General features: G+C 37.5%; 1 protein-coding gene across 3 annotated transcripts; it reads left to right on the top strand.

Annotated features, from left to right (window-relative positions):
- The first annotated feature begins 3,498 nt into the window (after window positions 1-3,498).
- CHODL (chondrolectin) lies at window positions 3,499-26,046 on the top strand. Of its 3 annotated transcripts, XM_072806612.1 has the most exons (7): window positions 3,499-3,632; window positions 15,050-15,359; window positions 15,869-16,026; window positions 19,354-19,440; window positions 21,472-21,574; window positions 23,246-23,324; window positions 24,624-24,762. In XM_072806612.1, the coding sequence occupies exons 1-7, from the start codon at window positions 3,554-3,556 to the stop codon at window positions 24,624-24,626; spliced, it is 819 nt and encodes a 272-aa protein (XP_072662713.1). In that variant the 5' UTR covers window positions 3,499-3,553; the 3' UTR covers window positions 24,627-24,762. The 3 variants fall into 3 exon arrangements, with proteins under 3 accessions (XP_072662713.1, XP_072662711.1, XP_072662714.1); XM_072806610.1 differs by lacking the exon at window positions 23,246-23,324 and having other exon boundaries at window positions 24,624-24,843; XM_072806613.1 differs by lacking the exons at window positions 3,499-3,632; window positions 23,246-23,324 and adding an exon at window positions 3,727-4,125 and having other exon boundaries at window positions 24,624-26,046.
- The last annotated feature ends 296 nt before the right edge of the window (window positions 26,047-26,342 follow it).

The following is a 26,342-nucleotide window of genomic DNA, read 5'->3' on the forward strand; positions in this document are numbered from 1 at the left end:
GGGACAGACAGATTCCATAGCATACTATTAAGGGGCCTGATGTCACTTTTCAAAACTTTGGATTCCAAATATTGTTGTTTAATTGATGTTTCAGAGCCTTTGGGGACTCAGTGGTTGAATCATGCCTGAAATTTCTTTGGGACCACTATTACTGAGATTACCTCGCTATTTTGGGTAGAGAAGAGTTACGTTTTAGGTTGTTGAGTCAGTGTTGAACATTTTTAGCTTAATCGGTTTGAAGTTCTTGGGATTTTGTTGTTGTTGTTGTTTCATTTTGATTTTTACTGGGCAGAGAACCTTAACTTGTAACAGCCCTCTCCCCTGATTGCCAGTCATGTGGTCTTATCACACCTTGGTCTCCGGCAATCTGCAGGCCAAACTCTATACCTGTGCCAACATTCCTCATCTAACCCTATGTTTTCTTGATTGCCCAAGAGCTCTAATCTCCCCCCGCCTTTTTTAAAAAAGATTTTATTTATTTATTTATTCATGAGAGACACAGAAAGAGGCAGAGACATAGACACAGGGAGAAGCAGGCTCCTCCCAGGGAGCCAGATGTGGGACTTGATCCCCAGACCTGACCACAATCACACCCTAAGCTGAAGGCAGACGCTCAACCTCTGAGCCACCCAGGCATTCCAGAACTCTTATCTCCTGATTGATCTGAAAGTAGTTCTTGCATTTCTAGAGGGGAAATATGTTTGCTATAAGAAAGTCATTTGTCTTTTATGATACCTTATGCACATCGCAGGGAAAAACAAAGTCAATTCATAAAAAAATGAATATTTGTTGCTTTCCCCTAAATTTCAGTAATTTAGTATTTTTTAAAATGGAACTTTTTTGAAAACTTCTAATTGATATCTCCCACTTTGCTGCATGAAAAAAAAATTATTTAAGGGAGATTTCCCTCCCCCCACCCCCACCATGCTCTCCAGAGAGTATCAAATACCACAAAAATTCTGTATTTATGACTACTCAAAATGTGCTCTCTAAATTTGATGATCCATCCACATGTTTTCTGGTGATGGAGAAACAAAGAAAAAAGCTGGTCATGTTAGCCAGTCCTTTTTAAAAACATCACATCTAAAAAGAGCCTTTAATAATTTGTTGTCTTAGCAAGTAAGGTAGCTGCTAGAATAATGGCTAAATAGCCCTAGTTCATGGATGCAGCCACCCGAACTAATATAATATGAGCCCAAGGAGAGGAAACCGTATTTTAGAAGTCTCTACAACCGTATGAGGATATGCTTATTACTGTAATTTGGATTTTCTGGAGTACTAACAGCATGGAGCTCCTCCTTGCCAATAGTGGCTTCAAGGACTGGCTGACTTTTTAGGCATCTAAGCCATTTAGGATATTGGGATGTAGTGATAAGTAGGAAATTACATCCAGTGCTTATATTGTAATCCATTGGTATTCTTCCCCAAATAGGGAACTGTTCATGATAGTTCTGGGCCCACACATATCTGGGAATAGGATGGCACGGAAAGAGAAAGGAACTCCCATGAAGAATCCTAATTCTGCAAGCATTTGGAGCACTCAGGTAGTCAGCCATTGAGGCTTATCAACCTGGACAAAGGCTAGAGAATTCCTACCAAAACACATAATTCTTCATTCCTCTATGCTAACCATGACACTCCATTCAGACTTCCAGTACAGCATTTACACGCACAGTCCTTATTACATTTCTTTCTCCACACTGGACTGTGAACCCCTCCAGCAGCTCTCTGACCACAGCCACACCCAGGGACACTTTGACATGATTTACAAGGCTGAGCTAGATATAGACCTTTATTGCTTTGAGGATTTATATTTTCCATTTCCATTCAAAAGCCCAGCATTGCCTGTTTCTTTATGACATCTAGCCAGTAGCAAAACTCACAAGATCCATAACTATCATAAGATTTATTAATTGCCCATGGACCTGTAATAAATTAGTAATTTAATGGTAATACAAGGAAAAATAAACTGATAGATACTATTATAATTATTGTGGAATTCTACTTTCTTGGGTAGGATGGGCTTAATAATCCTTAAGGCCTTTTTTAAGTGCTAGAAATCTTACTCTGCAAGACTTGTTCTTACTGTAACAGGATTTACCTTTTTTTCCAAGAAAGCAGTCCAATAAATGTTCAGAGTGTACTTGTGGCTTGTGAAAGCCAAAGACAGGGAGGTGTTATAGGAAAATGTACCACCCGTTAAAAACAAAAGATGCTATTTAACAAATTCTGGTGCATTTAAAGCATCATAATGGGAAAATACCAATCCGATCGAAGCTCACTATAAATGTATCCTCAGGGTTCCTATCACAAAGTTAGGTATAGATGAAAATCTTATGAAGTTGTTTTCCATACTCCAGGTTAAACTCTAGCATCTTCAGAGGGTCTGATATAAAGACCAAGTCAGATTATGGAAAAGTGTCTTTGTAGGTTTTAGAACGCTTTACTTCTAATGGAAGCTACAGATCACGGATAGATGATCGTAAAGAAGTTCATACATATACATCCAGGAAATTCCCAAGTATGCAGAATATTTGTGTTGATGGTTTTCTCTGGAGCTGCATTCTGAGGCTACCATCAGTTGGGAAAACCGTGCTTCAGATACTCTCTTCGGTTTGCTCCTGTGGCATTTAGTCAAACAACCTGCTTGGAAGTAATCTATTTGCAGAACCTAGGTGGGGGGAAAACCTGCCACATCATAGAATTCACCGAGCAGGTTTTGGCTCCCACGTCGCCAATCCATCTTAAATAGTGGCTAGTGCCCTGCATCTAGCAATGCATATGATCAAGCAATTTAGCACAAAGAGAGAAAGGCCCTGCAACTTGGCATCCCCGTGGACATCAATCTTTGAGAAAACGAAATGGATCCAACTTTTGCCAGAGTTTAATAGCAAAGCTGTCACATTTCACACAAATGAGTATCGGGTCTGTTAGCGAATGGAAAGAAGGGACCTGGGGAGGCAGAAGAGAGGAGGTGGGGCTGCTGAGCGCACTCTCTTCAAAGAGGCTCCAGTTTTTAGGGGAGGGGCCGGGATGCTCCGCGTAACGGGAGAGACGAAGTAGTTAAAAAAAATCTTGCTAGCGAGGGGCCGGAGCCTCGGGATGTGGGTATATAAGGGCGCGCCTCCAGCGCAGAGCTGCTGCCGCTGCTGCTCCTGCTGCTGCTCCTGCTGCCGCTCCTGCTCCTGCTCCTGCTCCTGCTCCTGCCGCCGCCCGAGAGCCGGGACTGGGCGCACCGGCCCGAGGCCCGCGGGGAGCAACCGGGTCGGGTGGGGCCCGAGCGGGGCTCCTGCTGCACCGCCGGGGCGGCCGCGGGACCCTCCCTCTGACTTGGTTTCCCCTCCGCCGCGCCCCCGCCCCGGTGCGCTGCGGCCCCCACACCCGCGCGGGAGGCCGGGCGGACGGCGATGAGCGCAGGGGCCCGGCCAGCGGGGCTCGGGCGGCGGGAGTAGGGCCCGGCGGGGGCGGGGGCGGGGGCGGGGGCGGGGGCTCGAGCTCCGGCGGCGCGGGCAGAGGGCTCCGAGGCTGCCCGCGACCCCCGCGCCGCGCCGCGATGAGCCGCGCGCTCTCGCTGCTGCTGGGCGCCGCGCTGCTCTGCGGCCCCGGGGTTTCCTGCCGCCGCGTGGTCAGCGGTGAGTCGGGGGCCGCGGATCCCGGGGGTGGGGCACGGGGCGGCGGGGGGCGGGTGCAGACGCTGGGGAGACGCCGTGTTCCGCCTTCTTCCCCGCTCCCCAGAAACGCGCACCGAGAAAAGTTTAAATTTTTTGGAGGTGCCTGGTCCAGCAGCTGCGGCGCGCGCTCTGCTGCGTCCTCGGCGGCGCAGCGTCTTCCAGGAGCCCTTTCCACTTTGCTTCGTGACGGAGTCGGCCACGGGGCAGGGCACCCTCCTGCAGCCGGCTCGGGAAACCTAAAGCCCGGAGAACCCTGCAGACATGCCACCCCCTGTGGGCCCGGCTCCACTTCGGTCCCCCGCTGGGTCCGCTCGGATGGTGCCTGAGGCCAGAGCTGCTCCCCTGGGCCGCTCGCAGACTCGGGGGCACAAAGCCCTTGTTCTCACGGCGGCCTGACACTGCTGAGCGCTGTGTGCGGCCTCCTTTCCTTTGCCCACGCACACCTGGTTCCAAGGTAGGGACTTCTCCGGAGACAAGTCAGGTGCAGGTAGGCTGAGGGGCACCTGGCAATGACCACGGGTTGCTGCACACAGTAGGCGCTCAGTTAGGGGGCTGGAGGCAGTGCCAGGGAAACGGATCAAATTGGCGAGCTTCCCAGCATTCGCTCTGGGTTTTTTCTTTTTTTTCTTTTTCTTCGACTTTCACTGTTCTCTGGTTGAGCAATACCTATCACACTCACCCTCTCTTAGTTTTTGGGAAAGTCTCTTAAAAAACAAAACAAAACAAAAAGGGAAGATTCTCAAAAGCTTAGGATGAATGAATAGTGCCTCACGTGAAAACCGAGCGTAACTATCCCCCCTGAAATTTCTTGCAACGGTAATTAAAGTGGTGCAATAAGTATCTGTTGAATGTGTGTGGGCGTGAGTTTTAAGTGTGGATTTTTTCTAAATGTAAAAAGCGCAAATTCCTTCTCACATTCTGTCCATCTGTAGAACAGGTGCCACTAGAGGTAAGGATAAATGACAAGTGGTATCAGCTTAATGGGTACTGAAGCCAGACCTTTGGAAACTGGCATGTGAAGCTTAATTGTTGTTGATCTTCCCCTCAGCAGTATGTGATGTTCTGCATCTTAAGAATACAATTCTTAAATGTCTACTTATCGATCACTCTCTGCTAACTTTTTGGCCCTCTGGAGACACTGGAATTAAATACCCTGTGAACTGTCATTAGGACATGCGTGCTGCTTACATTTGGGGGGCATGGGGAGAAAATCAGGCTCTTTGCATTGATAAAATGAAAACTTTTGAGTACCAAGTAAGGATGTTACAGGAACTATGCACTAGATCCCTTTCCCCCTAATTTAGCTTTGAAGAAAAAGTTCACTCTATAGACCTATCTGAATGTGTAAATTGCATATTTGACTGCCTTTGTGTTTATGAGAATTACTCTTACAAATGAATGAGCAGCAGAGACCAGGCTTTTAGCATATGGTGTGTTTTAAACTCACAGAAACACTTCATTGATACTTAAATAGTATCCTTTTGGTATATTCTTGTTTATATGCCATAAAACTTGCAAAGGAGAAGGATGATATGGAAACTAAAAACATAACTTAAAAAATTATTGATGTTTATTTTCTGTTCTATTGTGTAAATTGTTGCAAACCTTTTGTTGTGTTTTTCTATTAAGTATTTATAGGCATCTTGTAGGTGACATCTGGAAAATTTCTAATTAACTGAACATGATCTATTTGATTTAGCATAAATGATGATGTTTACTTGATATCAAAATAATTACTTAGTTATGGCTTTCTTATGAATAATTTAATTGCCTTTGGCCATAAAAATTCACATTAAAATTTAACCATTATAAGTTTGTGGCTTTATCCTTTAAAGATAAATTTTTAAAAATATATTTTAGCCATAATAGCATGAGTACAGACAGTCCAAAACATGACATGCTGGAAATAGTAGATCTAATGTCTGCCTTACCAGTGTTAAGTTTTGAGTGGTGCATCAGCTTTTTCCTGCCACTGGGGACCATTGACCGAAATTTTACTCAAGTGTCTATCAAGTGAAACAAGCTCTTTGGGGACACTATTAGGAACATCCTTATATAGAATGCATTTGCTGTTTGTTAGATATCAGTACAACTATTTGCAATTTCTATGTAGTGTACCAAAATAATTACTTTTCCCAGAAAAAAAGACAGGAACTCACAAAATAATCCTTTATAGAAATTTTCTTCCTTTAAGTACTTCAAAATATTCAATAAGATACTTTCCAATACTTTTAAATACATCACTATTTTAAAACTTGAGAGCATTATTTATAAATGAAATAAAAATATTTTAACAAGAAATAACATTTTTTTAAAGATTTTATTTATTTATTCGTGAGAGACACAGAGAGAGGCAGAGACATAGGAAGAGGGAGGAGAAACAGGTTTCATGCAGGGAGCCGGATGTGGGACTGGATCCCAGGACCACGGGATCACACCCTGAGCCAAAGGTAGACATTGAACCCCTGAGCCACCTGGGTGTCCCAAGAAATAACATTTCAAACTTCATCATCATAATGTGCCCCATAAGAGTTAATAGCATCTAATTAGTTAGTTAACAGGAAAGTATTTTTATAGGTTAGTGGTCATGCTTACTTTGATGCACAAATATGTAATAAATTATATAACCATGAGAGTAATTTAATAAATTAAAGAATATTTAATGAAAGAGTATTTAATGAATTTATGAGTCAAAGTTGAGAACTACTTTTAGGATCTTAGATTTGCACTGATTTGTTGCTTTAACACAGATATGTAGAGAATATTTGTGGGGAGTACAACCATTTAATTCTGTTACTTGACTGGGAGAGAATGACATCTTTAGGACAAAGGTAAGAGGATTTTACTTATGGGGACTTGGGTCCATATGAAAAAGAAGTGTTCAGGGGTGTCTGGGAGGTTCAACTGGTTAAGCATCCGACTCTTGGTTTCAGCTCAGGTTGTGATTTCAGGGTCGTGGGATCAAGCTCTGCACTGGGCTCTGTGCTGGGCATGGAGCCTGCTTGAAATTCTCTCCTGCACCACCTCTCTCTTCCTCTCTCTCCCCCTCCCCCTCTCCTTCTCAAATAAATAAGTAAAATCTTTTTTTAAAAAAAGAGGTATTCAAAATTCAGGTTTCTAAGATGGGAAGATATATCTGAAGATCATATGGATATTTTTAAGCATTTGAAGTGTTTTGATGTAGTGTGTGTGTGTGTGTGTATTTTACTCTTGCTTTTTCTTTTTAGTGTTCACAGCAGTGATCCCCAACTTGTTATGCAACAAAATGGCATTAGGTCAATTTCATGGTACCTCCAAATTTCTGCAGAAAACTTTAATACATATTATTTTGAACTCATTAAAACTGGCCTGCATTGGGGCAGCCTGGGTGGCTCAGCGGTTTAGTGCCACCTTTAGCCCAGGGCACGATCCTGGAGACCTGGGTTCAAGTCCCACGTCAGGCTCCCTGCATGGAGCCTGCTTCTCCCTCTGCCTGTGTCTCTGCCTGCCCCTCTCTCATGAATAAATAAATAAAATTTTAAAAAAAGTTTTAAAAAATTGGCCTGTATTTTATTTAAGAGACTGGGTGATTTAGACACATCTCTTTTATTGTGCAGATGCCACAGAATTATGCAAATTAATGTGTGTTGACCAGTAGTCTATAGATTATTGTAATAGCAAGGGAAATAGGAAAAATCTGCTGAGCATACCCCATCCTGTAGTACTGTTCCATGACATCATCAAAAGCATAAAGTGATGACAGTGCAGTTTTCAAAGATGCAATTACTTTAAGTATCTCTTGGGCAGGAAAGGAACAAATTAATCTTATTACCAGTCATTTAATAAATTACACATCTATCATTGCCATTACTCCTTAACTGCTATTTTTCATCATTTTATAGTTTTGTTTTAGGACTCTTTTTCCTGAGGATAGCAGTATCTATTACATTAATGTTAAAAAAGAGGTGGTATTATATGGGGTCTAGAATGGAAATCCAGCTGATGTTCTTACTAACAATTTTTACTTTTTATAGCAGCTTTCTTTGCTGGCACTTGGCATACAGGTGGATGGAAATACACAACTGGCAGGCAAGATTATTTCTTTCACTATTGTAACATATTACTTGGTAATATAACATGGCCTGACAATTTGACTATAGTTGCAATCCTTGTAATTGGGAAAAATTTATTTGGGCTTTGCTTTCTTTAGAAAATTAAAGGGCTTGATAAAAAAATAGTTAAGGCTAGATATGGTTTGAAAATATGAGATAGATGTTCCAATATTTGTCCCATGTCTCTGTGTTCAGTAACAGAAAATCCACAATCTGCTTAGAAAAACAGACTCTGTTTTCTTAGAAAAACAAACCCTTAATGCACAAGCCCTTGCATATACCAGCAATGCTAATCAGTAACAAATCAATTCTGATAATCATAACATAGAAAACATGCATCATGCATGTATTCATCAATCCCCTTATTACCAAAATATTTCACTTTAGAAAAAATACTACATTTGGGACATATATGGAGGCAGCATGAACCTCTGGGTAAAGGCATGGACTATGGAGCCAGACAGACTGCCTGCTTCTAGACCCTGACTTAAGAGCTGTGTGAATCTGGCAAAATATTGAACTTTTCTATGTTGCCTTGCTCATTTTAAAAAACGGATGAGAGCTACATCATGAGACCTATAGCACAGGATTGTTGGAGGGTTAAGGGGTTTGGACAGATTCAGGCGGATTGGGTCATGCACAGACAGTACATGCAGAGAAGCTGAGAGGGAGCTCAGTATGCAAGCCCACCTAGAGGGAAACACAACTTTTTCTAGCTGAAGAGCCTACATCACCAGGAGAGAACATAGTTTCCTAATTTACCAAAATTGTGCTAGCCATGAGACCCTTCATGCTAAACTATTGATAAATTTCTGGTGTTATGATTATCAGTGCTTCTTTAAAACTCCTTTTTAGGTAAGAAAACTGGCCAGAAAAGTTTGTCATGTCCCCATGCATACCCACAGTTCAAGGACAGCTCTGGCATTCAAAGCCAGTTTGAATGGAGGCTTTAACCTTTAAGTCACACAGGTACTTGGTTTGCCATTTGTTATTTAGATCTCAGCTTGAAATATGCAAATTAAAAAAATGAGTCTCTTTCCCTTCTCAAAGCTTGTGGTATTTCCCAAGGGGGGAAGATAGGACTTGCAGCTGCCACCACTGTCCACAAAATGACCCAGAACTACAGTTTTGAGTTTGTTTATCAATGCAAGAAAAGAGGTCCCAGCACACTCATGATAGTGCATTATGCATTTAATTGCACTATAAAATCAACATTACAAAAATGAGCTATTATAATAAAGAATGTTTTAATTTTTTAATAAAGAAGGATTCTTAAGAAGTTGGTGTAATATTGAACACTGAAAGGAGGACACTGCTTGAAAGCATTTCTTTTTAGTTTAGAAGTGTTGGCATTGCTGTCAGAGTTTATGTCACAATGTATAATGTGGGACCAGCCCGTTTAGCAATGTGATTTTGGGGAGACTAAGAAAGAATGATAAAAAACAAATTATTTTGTGGAATTCTGGTAAAATATCCAAAGTTCAGTCAGTCAGGTTTGGGGAAGACTTGTCATGTAGATTCTCTTTTATACAACTTTAAAAAAAATATTTTATTTTTATTCATGAGAGACACAGACAGAGGCAGAGACATAGGCAGAGGGAGAAGCAGGCTCCCTGTGGGGAGCCTGATGCGGGACTGGATCCCAGGACCCGGGGATCACGTCCTGAGCCAAAGGCAGATCTCAACCACTGAGCCACACAGGTGCCCCCAACTTATTTATTTATTTATTTTTGCAACTAAAAGTAGATCATGATTGAATCATAAGAATTCATAAGAGGTCTATGCTTTTATTGAAAATTATGGTATAAATTCAACTCAATATTGATAATATATGACTATAGTGTAAGGTACAAGAAAAATGTATTGCTTTACTAATAGAGGACTCAACTGTCAGAAAGTTAATAAATATAAGCAAAATAAAACTGAATCATAGATCCCTTCTATTTAGGAAGAACAAAGTAAACTGCCATAACTTAATAAGTTTGGCCTCACTTTTGTATCTTGCCAAAAACATTTACTGCCAATAGTTAGCTCTAAAGGAATTTTCATGACTATAACAAAAGACAAAACCATCTATTCGTGGGAATAGTAGAATAGCAGAATCTTAGTGGTGACAATGGTAGGAATGTTTATTTTAGTAGGCAGTATTGAGAATTATCCTAAGTAAAAGTGCAAGTATACGTATGTAGTTCTGTATTGCATGTGTGTATAAAATTAATAGGTGTAGAATCCTAGGTGGTAAGTCTTTTGTAACTCTTGTAAATAAGCCAACAATCAAAGGATGTCTGTCACTGTAATACTAGGTGATGTTTAATTATTGTTAAAGTTTGCCTTAGTGTAACTGTTATATGGTTATCTCAATATTTATCTAAATACTTTATGGTTAATAGAATAGTAGATGCAAGTAAATGTAGTATATGGAAGGTTAGAATTCCTCTTGTTCAAAATAGTCAATGGAAGATTTTGTCTGAATGTAACGTTTAAAGATCAGAGAAAAGGAGATTCTCCGTGTGATCTCACAGAATGAGAAGAGAGGTCATTGTAATGGTTCTCTAGGAAGATTAGACTTTACAGAAGTGGGGAAAGTTGCTTCCAAAAGATCTGTATTAATGGAACTTTTCTGGGAATTAGGGCAACATTTGTTTCCCAGCTGTTGGGAGTTCCACTGCCGTGACAGCCAAATGTGATCAGCTGAAATGGTGGTGAGCGTTCAGTAGCTTCTTCTGCTGATTTTGCTGCAGCTTGGACCAAATTTGCACAATAAGGCAGTAGTTGGTAGTGAAATAGAAATGGATGTGAAGAAATCCAGTGTCAGCTTTAACTTACTGTATATATAAATGGTAATAAAACTGGGCAATGTATCTATAATTTTCTGTAAACAGCCTTGCTAGATCTGAACGGCTAGTGACTTTTCAGTTCAAAATCTGAGGACACAGCTGATATTCAGTGAATACCTTGGAGTTAATATCTCCCTGTGCTAGTGGTAACTGGCCACTGTTCTGATCCCCTGACAGTCCCTCTGCTATGCAGCCACCATAGTCTCTACCTCCTCACCATGACCCTGGACCACTCCATCATCCACAACCAAAGAGGGGAATGCCTGTCACAGACAGTGCCACAGCCAGCTATCATCTAGGACTTCTGCAGTATCAGTCATTACTTTAAATACAGTCCCTGCCTTAGGTTTTTCTCTTATTAGTATTATTTCACTGTAGACTCACATGGTGATGTTAGGAATTTCCCCATTACACTAAAGTTCTCTTAAGAATTTCATTCAAAGAGCTATCTTAATTTTATAAATGAGTTAATTCTTGTCATCATTTCTGTGTCCTTACCATAAACAAATCTGTGTTGTATTTATTTTTAACATATCAAAGATAATGAGCAGAAATTGTTGGCATATAAATCATAGGTAGGCACCCTCTGAATGTGTGCTGGCTTTGTTACATAAACAATTTTTACTCGTTCAAATGCCTGACTAATTTAAAAAAAATATTGGCTCCTTTTGACATCTTGCAAAACAAGGTTGGTGGATAATTTAATATTTCAGAAATGCTGAAGTCAAATTCAAGTCTGAGAGTTCTTGAGAGTAAAAAAATTGAGCAAGTTGAAAGCTCAAGGGAATGCAGTTGAGATATATTTTGAGACTTAGAAATATGTAAAGGATGTAGAAGAAGAAAATGGAAATAGCTTGCTTTAAAAATGCAAGCACAGAACTTACTGGGCTTAATGACATTTTTAGAATATTATCAGGAACAACCATTTTAAACAATGAAGTCATCACAAAATCTAATAATAAATTAGGAGAAATTAAAATAAATAATTGTGTTAGAATCAGCCATTGGGACTTCCATGTTTCTCTCTAAAGGATTATTTATTTCAGACGGATTTGTCCTCTTGATGTCTCTTTAATTCCATTTTCCTGTGGTCATTCATACTAACGTTTTATTTTTCATTAACAATTAGTTAGGGGCAGTCCGTTAATTTGTGCTTATTATACAGTGTGTTGCTCCCGGGTCCAGATCACAGTTAATGAGACAGAGAGGACACCCGGCTGGCTGGCTTGCCTTGTTGCAACTATTTTATTAGAGGACTCTCCTCAGCTTGTGCCAAGATATTGAATGCCTATCAGTCAAACACTGTGGTGAGGTTAATGGCCTCCTGATTTCTGCTCCCTCCTGACTCTGAGTGTCCTCATAGGTCATTAATTGCCAATTCTGAGGGAGAATGGATGTGATACCGATGTTGACTCAGTGTGATGTACTGTAATTAAGAGTATAAAGCTTGAAGTTGTATTTTTTGGGTATAATAGCACTCCTCTCCTTCCACTACTGACAAATTTTCTTGATCAGCTACAAAATTAAATACCTGGTAAAAAAAAACTCCAATCCAACAAGAATCATGTTTATGCAGACAAATCTTTTTTTTTTTTTTTTTATGCACACAAATCTTAAGAAAGCAGGAAAGCTCTGCCTTAATTTCTTAGCACAAAGTAATTTGACTTCATTTTACATAAAATTATTGGTAGTCTGTTTTCTGAGACCAACTCTAAACTGAAATCGGAAAAAGATGAGAAAAGTAATAGAGGCTATGGGCAGGTTGGGAATAAGAAATAATGACAGAGGGACACATGGCATTTTTAATGTTGACAGCAGACATCAGAAGTGAACCAAAGAAGCTCTGAAAAACAAAACAAAACAGGATGGCTGTTCTGGAGATTTCTCTGTATAATTGGCTTACTTGTCAGGTGGTATAAGGGGGCGGATGTAAACAATAGAACAATAGGAATTCCACTGCTGGTAGAGTTAGTTAAATCCTGTACAGTGTAATATCCCTGGTGTGTCTCTATTATGACCTGATGTGATCATCTGCAGTTGCAGTTATGTCACTGAGTTATTAGGAAAAGTTATTCTGCTCAATACATAGACATATGTGAAATTCAATTCTGAGAGATTGTTTTATTTATTTTATTTTATTTATTATTTATTTTTAAAAGATTTTATTTATTCATGAGAGAGAGAGAGAGAGGCAGAGACACAGGCAGAGGGAGAAGCAGGCTCCATGCTGGGAGCCTGATGTGGGACTCGATCCCGGGTCTCCAGGATCAGGCCCTGGGCTGAAGGCAGCGCTAAACCGCTGAGCCACCCGGGATGCCCTGAGAGATTGTTTTAAATCAAACTTTTGTTGCCTGTATATTTAAATCTTCACAGATGTTGTTAGAGCAGAAGTAGAGCAATAATGTTGCACAATGAAACTTGATAAAAAGGGTGATATTCCATTAAGAGGTCTCAAAATTATTTTAAGCTTCATTTGGGGTTCTGGCATATATGTATATGTATATATATGTATATATATATATGCCATATATGTATGATTTTTAAAATATATGCATATATATATACACACATATGAATATAGTGACTTTAAAAATCTTTAGAGATACAGGATAGGTGGTTTAACCAAGTGCTGTAATTCATAAAAATTCTTAAAATACAAGTATAAATAAAAATTACATTTTAAATTTCCTTCCCAAATTCTGATTATTCTCTTTATTTATTCATACATTTTGGACATTTTGTTGCTGCCAGTCTTTATTCCTAAAGAAATATGCAGTAAAACTACCAATCGTTAAGATTAACCATGGGGAAAGGTAAATTTAAATGAATTTGGATTTGAATTGAATGAAATTCTAAATTAGGGAAAGTTATTTTTTTTCTTTTAAAGTTGTATTTATTTATTTGAGACAGAACAGAAGAAGGGGCGGAGGGAGAGAGAATCTCAAGCAGACTCCCCACTGAGCTTGGTGGCTCCATGTGGGGCTCGATCTGACAAACCTGATATCAGGACCCTGAGATCATGACCTGACCGAAATCAAGAGTTAGATGCTCAACTGACTGAACCACCCAGGAGCCCCTAAATTAGGGAAAGTTTAAAAGAAATGCAGTGTTACTACTTTTAGACTCATAAAGGAGTTAATTTCAACTAGTCCAATAGGGCATTTTTTAGGTTATATTTGAAGTCCTTTTATTTAATGTCTCCATTTAATACATAAATCGGGACTCTAAGGCTGAAAAATAATTTGTTCTCATAAATATCATCTAATTTGTTTTTAGCTAATCAATCAACTGTTTTTAAAAGAGAGGTTTGACCAAATTTCAGTTTACCCTGATCTCTACCCAAGTTTCAAAGATTGATAATAATTAGCAATTGATTTATTACCTGATTTTTGTTTCACATTTAAAATGCATTTCTTTTTTATTTGCTTGTTTTAAGTATTTGATTTCCTAAATTCAGTGGTGCCTTCATGGCTCAGTTGGTTGAATGTCCAACTCAGCTTGGGCTGGGGGCATGATCTCAGGGTTGTGAGATCCAGCATGACCTCCACCTGTCCCCCCTTCCTGAGCATGGGTTCTGGAGTCTGCTTGAAGTTCTTTCTGTCCTCCCTCTCTCTCCCCCCTTGCTCCTCTTCCCTGCACTCCTGTGCACTCACTCACTTTCTCCTTCTCCCTCCCACTCTCTAAAATAGATAAAATCTTGATTCTCTAAGTTCAAACTTGGAAAACTTTATTTGGAGTTTATAGCTCATTTGAGATGTCTATGTAAAAGGATAGAAGTCATTGGCTGAGCGACTGGAGCTCACACATACCATGTTCTATAAAATCAGAAAATTGGCAATGAGAATTTTTTCAAAGATTAATCTAGAGTACTATAGAAAGCTATCCTGTCACTTCTAATACCATATTATATTAATACATTATTACTGGAATTACATTCATTCTGGCCTCTATTAACTTTCGATTTTAATGTATCTGCTTTCATGTATATACAATAAAAGATATTTACACCTTAAATTTGCCACCTTATATCTTTCATACCTTCTATACATTGCTTTTTTTTACTTGTTTTTAAAAATTAAATTGTTTTATGAATTATTTTTCTTTAATAATTTTGACTTTTTAGCTCTCTTTTCTCTAGATAACTGAAATTTCTCCAGCTACTTTTATTTACTGTGGTAGTTTATATCTAAGCCAGAAGAATCATGAGTTCCCTTAACAAAAATTTTCTTGAAGTATGGTGTTTAAAAGTTTATGTTACAGGTTTACTAGGGAATCAATTTGCTTTTAAAAATTGAAAATAATAACTTAAAAAATAAACCCCATAAAATGATTTAGTGGAAGAATCGTTCTTGGGAGAGTGTATCCTGTTTTGATTGGTTCTTTAATCTTAATTCATAGTAGCATTATAAATATAGTTCAGATAATCAACACCTAGATTCTTTTTTTTCAGGCCAAAAGGTGTGCTTCGCTGACCTCAAGCATCCCTGCTACAAAATGGCCTACTTCCATGAACTGTCCAGCCGAGTGAGCTTCCAGGAGGCACGCCTGGCTTGTGAGAGTGAGGGGGGAGCCCTTCTCAGCCTGGACAATGAAGCAGAACAGAAGTTAATAGAAAGTATGTTGCAAAACCTGACAAAACCAGGAACGGGGATTTCTGATGGTGATTTCTGGATAGGGCTTTGGAGAAATGGAGAGGGGCAAACATCTGGTGCCTGCCCAGATCTCTACCAGTGGTCTGACGGAAGCAGTTCCCAGTACCGGTGAGTAGGGATCCTGCAGAGTTGGATGTTCTCTGGGAGACTCAAAAGGGAGAAGGGAGATTTCAGGTTACCTGGAGAGGATGTCAGAGTAGAATAGGCTAAATGGGTGAAGGGGATTATAAGGAGGGCACTTGTCACGAGCACTGGGTGTTACATGTAAGTGATGAATCACTAAATTCTACCTGAAACTAGTATTACACTATAGGTTGACTAATTGGAATTAAAAAAAAAAAAACTTGAAACAGTAAACAAAACAAAATAGTAGAATGAATGAAATCACTTTGGGGCAGCTGGGGTGGCTCAGTGGTTTAGCGCCGCCATCCACCCAGGGTGTAATCCTGGAGACCCGGGATCGAGTCCCATGTCAGGCTCCCTGCACAGAGCCTGCTTCTCCCTCTGCCTGTGTCTCTGCCTCTCTCTCTCTCTGTGTGCCTCTCATGAATAAGTAAATGAAATTAAAAAAAAAAAAAAGAAATCACTTTGAGGTGTTCCTGTTGCTCTTTTTATAGAAACTGGTATACTGATGAACCTTCCTGTGGAAGTGAGAAGTGTGTTGTGATGTATCATCAGCCAACAGCCAATCCAGGTCTTGGCGGTCCCTACCTTTACCAGTGGAATGATGACAGGTGCAACATGAAGCACAATTACATCTGCAAGTATGAACCAGGTAGGAAGAACAGTAAGTAGGTATAGCAGATTTTGTGCATATTTGCTTACATTTTTATCTTTACTATTTATATTCAGGTTTCGTTGCCTTTGGCTCCTTTTGTTTCTCTGCTTTGAAACATAGAATGACTTTGCAGCTTGTCATATCCCTCATGAACTGAAATATACTTTATGCTATAGAGCAAACTGCCCGATCAGTTAAGTACAAGGAAGGAACTACACACATGTGGAGAGCTGTCTTTAAGAGAAAATAATATTTATAACCTTAAGGTCAAATTTTGTTTTTGTAAAGAGATTTTATAAAGAATAATCTATTTTAAAATACTGTAAATATTTAGTGTAACGTGTGCGAAGTAGGTAAAAGTCACCAAAGCACCTAGAGTTTTACACATGTGAGCAACAGATCTTTGGATGACTATCTAGTGCACTTAAGGGAACAAAGCAACTCCCTCCTAGAACCTTAGCTTATTGTTTGTTGGCATGTTACTTCGCATGTGCTCCTCCAGGACAGTCAGACTGGTTATAGCTCACTGGCCACGGTGGAAAAAAAGTAGGGGCATGTTCATGGTCTTCCTATTTGTCATTCTTTGGAATATGTCCCCTTGGTTAGCTTTTTGTTTGAAGTCTCCAACTTCTTGCCCTGTGCAGCATGGGAAGATTGCATTGACCTGAGCTATACTTGGTGGGGTTTCCTGTTGACATAGTAAATTTGAATTACTTTGAAGAGGACAGCTCAACTAAATTAATATTTGACCAAAAGTAGAGACTAATCAAAACTACGTGAACTAATTTGTTTATTCACCTAATAAAATCAAACTAGACATTTAGGCTTTGAGATGTTTTTTTTTTTTTTTTTTTTTTTTCTCATCCTCAGTGTTGGGAAGTGTCATTTTAAGTCTTCTGAGGGGCTGTCTACTTGACCTCATAATGTGTTCATGGAAGGCAATTATAATCAAGTACTGCTATTTCCATTATTCTCTTGAAATTACATGATTCCTTTCTCAGAAGACCTTAAAGCACAAGGGATTATTTGGATTAGATTTACCTTTCTCTTATGTTTATCCTGCTTTTTGGTATATTAGTCAGCTTGCTATATCCCTGGTGAGTTTATTCTTTAAAGCCCTAAATCCATCATTACCCTCCTAGAAGCCTTTGCAAAGCCAAATCTGTTATGCACTTATGTTCTTTGTTTTTATTTTTTTTTCTTGGAAAAACATAAAATTGAAATTCTCTGATATTTTAAATTGTTGATACTATGTACTTGAAACTATTGAATGAAAGAAAGTATGTTATAGAGTAGTCTTAGTATTTCTTTCCCCTTTCTTTAGCTTTTAAGTAAACTGTTTGACCCTTCATATATTGGTTTATTTTATTTTTATTTTGCATTCATACTTACCAAATTATTCAGGGCCCTATCAAATCCAGAATCTTGTTTACTTGTTTTGTGTAAGTAATCTAGATTCCTATTACTCATGGAAGAGCATTTAAGATAAAAAATTGTTTTTTAATTCTACATTCTACCTTTATCTTCAAATAATCTATACTTTGTCAATAAGATTCCTTTATATATTTTTTGTTTTTGATGGACATGTTCAGTTTTATAGTTATAAATATGTAACTATATTTATAGTCTTATTAAGATAGTTGAATTTTATTCTTTATTTTAATTTAGATAGTTTCATCTTTATTTATTTTCTATTTGTCAGCCTTCCTTGAGCTTAGTGTTTTATTTATGGAGGATGCTGGTTTGAATAAATTTCTTGCTTATATAGTCAGTGCTCTTTAAGAGGAGGCTGATTAGTTTTTGGTGGTGAGGGGTTTGGAGGAGTAAGCAGTGGTATTTATTAAAATTTATGATTTAAAACACCAATTATTTTGAACTTTATTCTCCAATTACCAGAAGTGCTGTGTGGTTTGAACTTAATCTCCTCCTCCTGCCTCCTACATACCATCTAATAATATGACTAATGATATCTGAAGTAGTAAACAATTAACCTAAGTATGAAGAAACTGAATAACTCACTGACTTTCTCATCCTTTTCTCCATTTTTTATTATTATGTATGAGTTACATATCTATTCTTTGTTTCTATCAGTGTTATCCTAAGACATTTTTATGGGGATACTTCAGAAACTAATTTTTATATTTATTAAAATTGCATTATGCACTCTTGTTCTTAAGACATTAAAAATAGTGTATATGGGATTAAATTTCTATAATATTATTTATCAGAAATCACATCAATTTAAAGATTATTAAGATAATTTTTAAGAATAACCAGTTCTGTGTTGGTAAAATACATAATATCTGTATTATTTGTTCAGCAAACACCAGCTGAGCAGCAACAGGCATAGAATGCCTAAGTTCTGTAGAAAAATGAGCGTAGGGTAGGACTGTAAAACCTACAGGAGGCTATTAAAGTGTTAGAGTGACATATGTGTAGAAGAAAATAATAAATATTATTACAGGATGGTGTATGATAAACTTTCAATAAAGAAAGACTATGTGGCCAAATTAGAGTAGCCAACATAATATTAAAAATGATTTAACATTCTACACTAATACAAAATGCTGCATATGTTTTTTTTTTCTTTCCATCAAATGACAAACATAAGCAGAGAATTATATTTTGAAGCAAATGAAGATAAGTTACAGGGTTCTTTTTTCTTACTAATTCAATTTACTTTCACTGAACTATTAATTTAACAAATAGAGCCCTTGGGGAAAAAAATAGGCAGCACAGCGGTACCAGATCATGGTAAGAAATTTTGACATTTTTTAATTGCATGACCACTGAAGATATCTTGTCTCATAAAACCAGGGAAAGAAATAACTTTACAAGCCTTAATTTATTATTATTTTTTTAAAGAAATAGCCACTCCTGGAAAGCAAATCTAACTATGTCATTGTTTTTCTAGGACAGAAATATGTTTTAGCACGTTGTTACTTGAATCATCAATTCCAAATGCAATCCATGTAGTCATCTGCTGAGTGTCATCAGTATAGACATGCTATTGATTTCTAAATACAGTTGGGTGTTGCAAGGATTCACCAAGATCTGAGTTGCAAGATTCACCAAGTGGATACTTTATTCAAAGATAACTAAGTGATGACTTCACAGTTGAATAATTTCATGTAAAATTAAATTCAAAATATAACTTTTATCTGAAATGGTTCAGAAATCAAAACTATGGTATTTACATTATTCATAGACTTTTATTTTCATCTATGTTTGTATTTCTCTTTTATTCATAGACTTTTAGTTTCATCTATGTTTGTATTTCTCTTTTTTATCATTATATATGATGCTTATACTTATTATTTACAGAGATTAATCCAACTTCTCCTATAGAAAAGACTTATTTTACAAATCAACCAGGAGATACCCATCAAAATGTGGTTGTTACTGAAGCAGGTAATGAATTCACGTGTTTCTAACCCTTCTGTCAAAGAGCAGAACCTGTAATTTTAAACTCTGCTTCATGTTGGCACTAATTTTTCTTGTTGCTTGGTACACTAAATTGGGCCTAGGGAACTTTACTTTTGAACTACGTTAGAACAGATAATGCTAAGCTAGTTTTTCTTTTTAAGATTTTATTTATTTATTTGAGAGAGAGAGAGAGAGAGAGCACGCACAAGCAGAAGGAAAGGCAGAGGGAGAGGGGGAGGGAGAAGCAGACACCCAAGACTAAGATAATGACCTGAACTGAAGGCAGATGCTTAACCAACTGAGCCACTCAGGTGTCCCCTAAACTAGTTTCTGAACAAAAGAATCTATTTTGTTTCCTTCTTATTTTTCACTTTAAGTAGACATAACTAGCCATAAACTACACAATCTACATGGAAACCTGAATTCAACAACACATGGGCATTATGATGTAAATTGGCACATTCAGCGGCCTGCCAACAGTGGTGTGCTGGTAAATGTTTAGGGAGTGACTGATGTGGAAATGGGTATAAGGGGAAAAGCCTGAATTGTATCCTTTGCAGAGTCCTGTGGTGGTGTGTACTCCCATTTGGCTGATTTTAGCCTAACAAGGTGACATCACTAGTGAGGAGGGTGGAAAGAATGCATACAATCAGCTCTTAACTCAGCTGCCCCTGGCAAAAGAAATAATGAAATCCCAGTGCAACTGCACATTCCCTGATTGGAATTGTCAGAAATTCCTGTTAGTATTAGTTAGGCACTCCTTTTAGGATGGTCCTGTGACAATTGGACAGAAATCTTGATTTATCCTAGTTGATTTGTGAAGATTGAGCCAAAGACTCAGAGTTGCAGAATCTTTCCACAGGTGATCCAAAATCCACGAAAGAGTAGGAAATATTTTCTCTTTTTATTTACTATTATATATAAGGGATCATCATGGTATTTTGAAAAGGAATGAAAATATTTCCTGAATTCTTAAAATCCCTGAAGTCATGTATTGAGGGCTCAAGAAAAGGTGAAAGCATAGCAAGTTATCTCCAAAATACCCCATCACTAAGACCTCAGTTTATATATCTTTTGTTAACAAAGGACATGATGTACAATTAAATGAATAGTTTGATCTAAATCTGGTCACTGACTAGAATAATTTAGATTGGTAATGCCGACAGCTTTTGATTTGCTAACTAAATGTATAGTTTTTCAATTTGCTTTTCTTGTATGGACATGATATTAAACCTTAGTGTGTGTTACTTTTCAGGTGCCTGATTTTAAAACCAGTCAGAACATATAAAGCCAATTAAAAATATTAGTAAATAATTACATGAGGAATATTTTCCCTTTTATGACTCTGAAAAAATGTTTAATAAAGTGATTTTAATCTGTATGGGACTTAAATGTGGCAGTTTTTTATTTTACTAAGAATACCTAGCATTATCAAGTGTGATGAAGCAGGATTAAAAAAGTTATTCATTTTAGAATTTAATTAAGATCAAATCTTTATGCTTCTGGAATCTTGTGTCTCTGGGTTATGACTGTATCATTAGTTAATGTTTACTAATATTTAATATTTTGATTTAATCCCTGAGAGTCTTGCATATCATCAAGGCATTGACCTTATTGGTTAAGATAATTATGTAACCAATAAATCAACAATTATTTTAATAATCAGTGCTTGTTTCTCTAAGTAATAACTGAGGATTAATGAAGTAAGATAGCTAAGATTATTAATATGTTGTGAAAACTAGCCCCTATCTAAATTGCAGATTTAAATAATAGTTTTAGAAATATGGACATTGAACTGGAGCATGGCAACCAGTGAAGTAAGATTTTGTTCTTAATTTTTATCAAACAAATATATATTATTTCATTAGATTATTCAATATTTGGGGAATAAGATTTCTTGGAATTCATTTATTTGTAATAATTCTATTTTAAAGTTTTGGAAAATGTTTATATAATTTTAGTGTTAGAATTTTGCCTCAGCCGTTTCTTTATACTAAGACTGTTTTACTTTTATAGGCATAATTCCCAATCTAATTTATGTTGTTATACCAACAATCCCACTGCTTTTATTGATCCTGGTTGCTTTTGGAACTTGCTGTTTCCAGATGCTGCATAAAAGGTAAATAATTCATATATGTAGAGACAACTTGAAAACTTTTATGTAGGCTTTCCAGAACTCACTAAAAATATTAGTATTAAATTATAATTTTCCTTAAAAACGTTCTGATTTTCATTATCTGTTAGTTTAAATCCAGTATATACAATTTAATGAGACAGGCTTTGTTTATAGGATTCATGAATTATCTCACTTAATATTCACAAGTCGGATGGTGTAGGTACCCACTTATTTTTGTGTTTCAGTTGAGAAGATGGAGGCTTAGATGGGTTACACAATTTGCTTTGGGTCTCATAGCTAGTGTGTGTATGGTGTGCATCTGATATTGAATCCTTTCAGGCTGACAATGTATGTAACTATACTATACTGTCTCCTGTTTATTATGTATAAGCATTAGTGCTAAAGCTTTCCATCTTGACCTGTATATGTCAAGACTTGATTTTTGGGTGCTGTATGCAAGACTTGATTTTTGGGTGCACTCTGTAATATTTATTTAAAATTTTAAGTACTAGGCTTTTGTTTATTTCCAAAGGGTCTTTTGAGTATAGGAAATAAAGTGCAATGGCAAAAACAGGTCACTTTTAGTAGGCAGCCTCAAACAAAATAGTATATCTTAACAGCAAGATTCTTGGGAGTATCCTTTTTTTATCTGTTTAATCATACCCTTGAGTTAGAGGTGAAATTTTTTCATGTGTGTCAATTTATCAATTAAAAAGTATATGAAACATATGTATTAAAAGAAAAAGGATGCTGCATTTAAATGAGAGCATATTTGCTGGAATAAACTAGCCATCTTTGTCAGTATTTTGTTTCATTTCATTTCTATTTCACTTTTTGGTACCTGAACAGGGATCTTTGTCAGTATTTTAAACAAAAACTGAGTGCCTCCATCAGAGAAGGGCCTGCATATTTCTCTTTTGATTTGAGTCTATCTTCATCTGTTTCTGAAATAAACCATAATAGAATTCACTAGGGAAAAAAAGCCCCAGGAAGACAAAAAAACATGAAATAGATGTAAACTCTAAATGGTTCACATAAATTGTTTAAAGGAGGACACAAAGCATGCTGTACGAGCTATTTAAATACGACATTTCAAATAATGATAAGTAAGCATGGCAAATTAATACTACACTTTGTGTTCTCTGGGTTTTCTAATACATATGGGAAACACAGTTAAATTTTTTTTTTGTAATGTTTTGTACAGAAAAACGATGAGAGTAAATATCTCGTTTCTTCCCTTAATTCCTAAGACTGTAGATGGAAAGATGATTAGTCATTTTGAAAAGCAGAGAAGTAGAGAGAGGATGTGATATAAATCCTCCCTTAATTCAGCAAACTGTTAAGGGAAGAGCTGTAAATAACAAATGAGCTTGAAAAAAACAATTTTAAAAATATGTAGACATTGTCATTTCTAAAATAAAAATGACTAAAGTGCCAGTAATTGAGTTTTCTCTAAAGTTGGTTTTTCTTCTTCCAAATAGTGTATTATTGTGGAGATTCTATTAAGATAAAAGTCTTCCAGATTTTTACACCTTTGAAGATCTGTGGAGTTCTCACTTGTTTGAAATTCTCAGAGTGAGAAAATAAACCAGACTTGAGTACCTCCACATGCCAGAATTAGCTGTAGTGCTTAATTCATTCATTCTTAGATGGTCCCCTTTTCCTTTCTTCCAGGAAAGCAAGGAGAAACTTCACCAAAGACTCAACTCCATTATCATCTGAGTGCCTTGCAGAAAGTTTAAATTCCAATCTGGTACACATAATGGCTTATGTCATTCCATGTCATATTCAAAATAATGACTTATTTCCTTAACCAATAGTAACTCTGAAATAAAATACTAATGCTACACAAAAGTTTAAGTTATATTAATAACTTAACCACCTTTTATTTACCATCTGAAAACATTTCTTGTTTTTCATAAACTTTGCTTGATTTATTTTTCATTCATGTTAGATGACTTTGTAGATAAAGATGTGTTGGTCTTACTTTTTTTGGAAGCAAATCTCCAAAACATATAATTTGGGCATATTTTATTAATAACAAATTCACAGTTAAATGGAAGTCAAGTAAGTAACATTATAGAATTGTATTGCTCAGGCTTGTTAGGAAGAGTTCTTTTCTGTCTTGGAAGGACTTCTGCCACTCTTGGTAGACTGAGAATGGACAGAATGGGACACTCACAGGGTGTGGGGCAGATGTCAGATGCCCATAAAGGGACAATCTGTGGGAGGCCAAAAGTGCAGGACCCCGGTTGCAGGAACCGGAAGTGGTTACGTGTTCCAGGTGAGGGCTCATTCTCAGGAAACTGGACTCAGGAATCTAGGTCTTGATAAGTAGCCTGGTAGAGAAGGACTTGCTTAAACTCTAAAACAGGCATTTATGCAGGAGCCTGAGAAGTGGCCATTTTATGGAAAGAGAGTGAGAAGACAGCCAGCCCTCTACAGGGGCTGGAAGTGTGAGCTCGGATTCTACATCTGACAAGGGGGAAGTTCACTCTCAGATCTCTGGGAACTAAGTTACCCAGGCCTGAATCTACTTTGAACTACATTGGTTGAAGAAACTGAAGCAAAACCAAGCTTTCAGGGACTAAGTGAGTTTACTATAAAACAGTAAAACCGAGGGAAGGAGGGGATTAGGAAGGTCCTCATACTTAGGACAAAAGCACTATTTTGATGATTTGGCATTAAATATAGCATATGTGAATGGAAGAATATCCAAAAAGCAAAATTTCAAAAATCACTGATCAAATAAAATGAAGATTTATGGGTGATTATAATGAATGTTTTTGGTATTATGTTAGACACATTTGCCTGTGTGTGTCTGAATGTGTCTGATTTTAAACTAAGAACGGTCAAACAGGGATCAATTTTATTTTTTTCATCATTTCACATGACCTGTTTACCATCTTCACATACTGGAATAATCTAGAATTTTTTGTAGATATGCTGGTGAGAGAAGAAAGGGTCTGAGATATCTCCATTTGGCCCCAAACATGCCTATTTCCATAAAAAGGGCTCAGATGTTGAACTTACGTCTTCTTATGTTTTTCAGTAAAGGAAGAACAAAAACTAGTCCAACCCAGTCCACATTGTGGATTTCAAAAAGCACCAGAAAAGAAAGTGGCATGGAAGTATAAAAATTCACTGACTTGCTCCAAAACAGAAAATAAAATTGTCAAATTCTGGATCTGCATCAGGAATGGCAGGCATCAGAACATTAGCTTGGAATGGCTTGAAATCTCAAAGGGTCTGCAAGATGAACTGTAAGCTCCCCCTTGAGGCAAATATTAAAATAATTTTTATATGTCTGTTAATTCATTTACAAAATACGCTGTGCTAATGAGTGAGACATGCTTATTTCGCTAAAGGATGCACCCAAACTTCCAAGTACATGGAATGGACTGTGCAGATGAAATTGCCGTCAACACGTCAGAGAACTAACTATATGTGTTGGAAGCAGTTATTTTTGTTTCTGTCACTTTTCATAAGTTGTAATCTAGTTAATGTAATGTAAATTGTACTAAAATTTACAGTGTGCAAAACTATTTTACCTTTACATAAGTGTTTGATAAAAATGGACTGTTCTAATATTTATTTTTATGGTGTTTCATTTTTCAATACATGCTGTTTTGATTAAAGAAATGTATCCCTGTTTACAACTGAATCCACACACATGTAGATGTATTACCATAGAAAAATTTCTTTTATAGAAATGGTTCATCTTTCAGTTTCTCTGCTTTGGGATCAGACAACATTTAGGAAACCTCTTCAGAAATAAGAAGCTATTTCGTTAACTGTGGTGGAAATTTACTCAAATATTTTACTTAGAGGCAAGAATTGTCTAATTTCAATTGTGCAAGACATGTGCCTTACGATTATTTTTAGTTCAAAATTCAACAGATTTTGTAACAACTTTGTTAATAGCTGTATCAACAATATTACACTCAGTCTAGAACAAAAAAAAGTGGCATATACAATATAAATCATATGTCTTCACATGTTGCCTATATATCCACAAGTAGCTCTCTGAGGATTCTGGAATCCATTTGGTCCCTCCCTTGCCCACAAAACAAAGATGGTTGTTTGGGGGCAGGGATTAAGACCAGAAGCAGATGGCTGCAGAGGGGGCCTGAGGTTTTCCCTAGCTCTGTTTAGCCTCTGTCAGCAGGTAAAGTGGTCTCATGGTTGGGACCAGGTGCTTGGTCACCATCACTGTGGAGGTAAGCACAGCACACAGATGTTTCACCAAGGAGACAAACTATGAACTACTGCAAACATGGGTTGGAGGGCATCAATGAGCATGTGTTTGTGTTGAGGATTTGGCTGAGACAGTGAACTGTAGCTCCTCTTGTCTTATCGTCTGCTAGTTTCTTCAATGCTTGTGGCTTCTTCTCAAGAGACTTGTAACTATCTGGTCTTCAAATGTCCCTGTGTTCCTCTTGCGTAAATAAAAAGTTCTTGTTTCTGAAGAATGACCATGGGTATTGTCTAAATCTTTTAAGTGAACAAAATATAGATATGTTTGCATCAGTACATGAAGGGGAAGACAAGTGACTATCTAGGTAGGGTATGAATGGAAGTTGGGGTTATGGAGGACTTTAAACCTTATCTTTTCCCTGGTAAACCTTTTAAGTTGGAAAATTAAGAGCTTTCATTAAAGCAATTCACAACGAGAGTTGGTTGGCAAAACTGAGAGACAAATAGAAATGAGCGGGCATTGGCTCCCTTTCAGCTGCCTGGAGGCTGAGGGAAGGGGAGGACAGCTGCAATC

The sequence above is a fragment of the Canis lupus genome, chromosome 30 (assembly GCF_048164855.1).
Source record: "Canis lupus baileyi chromosome 30, mCanLup2.hap1, whole genome shotgun sequence".
In the NCBI taxonomy this organism is placed as follows: Eukaryota; Metazoa; Chordata; class Mammalia; order Carnivora; family Canidae; genus Canis; species Canis lupus.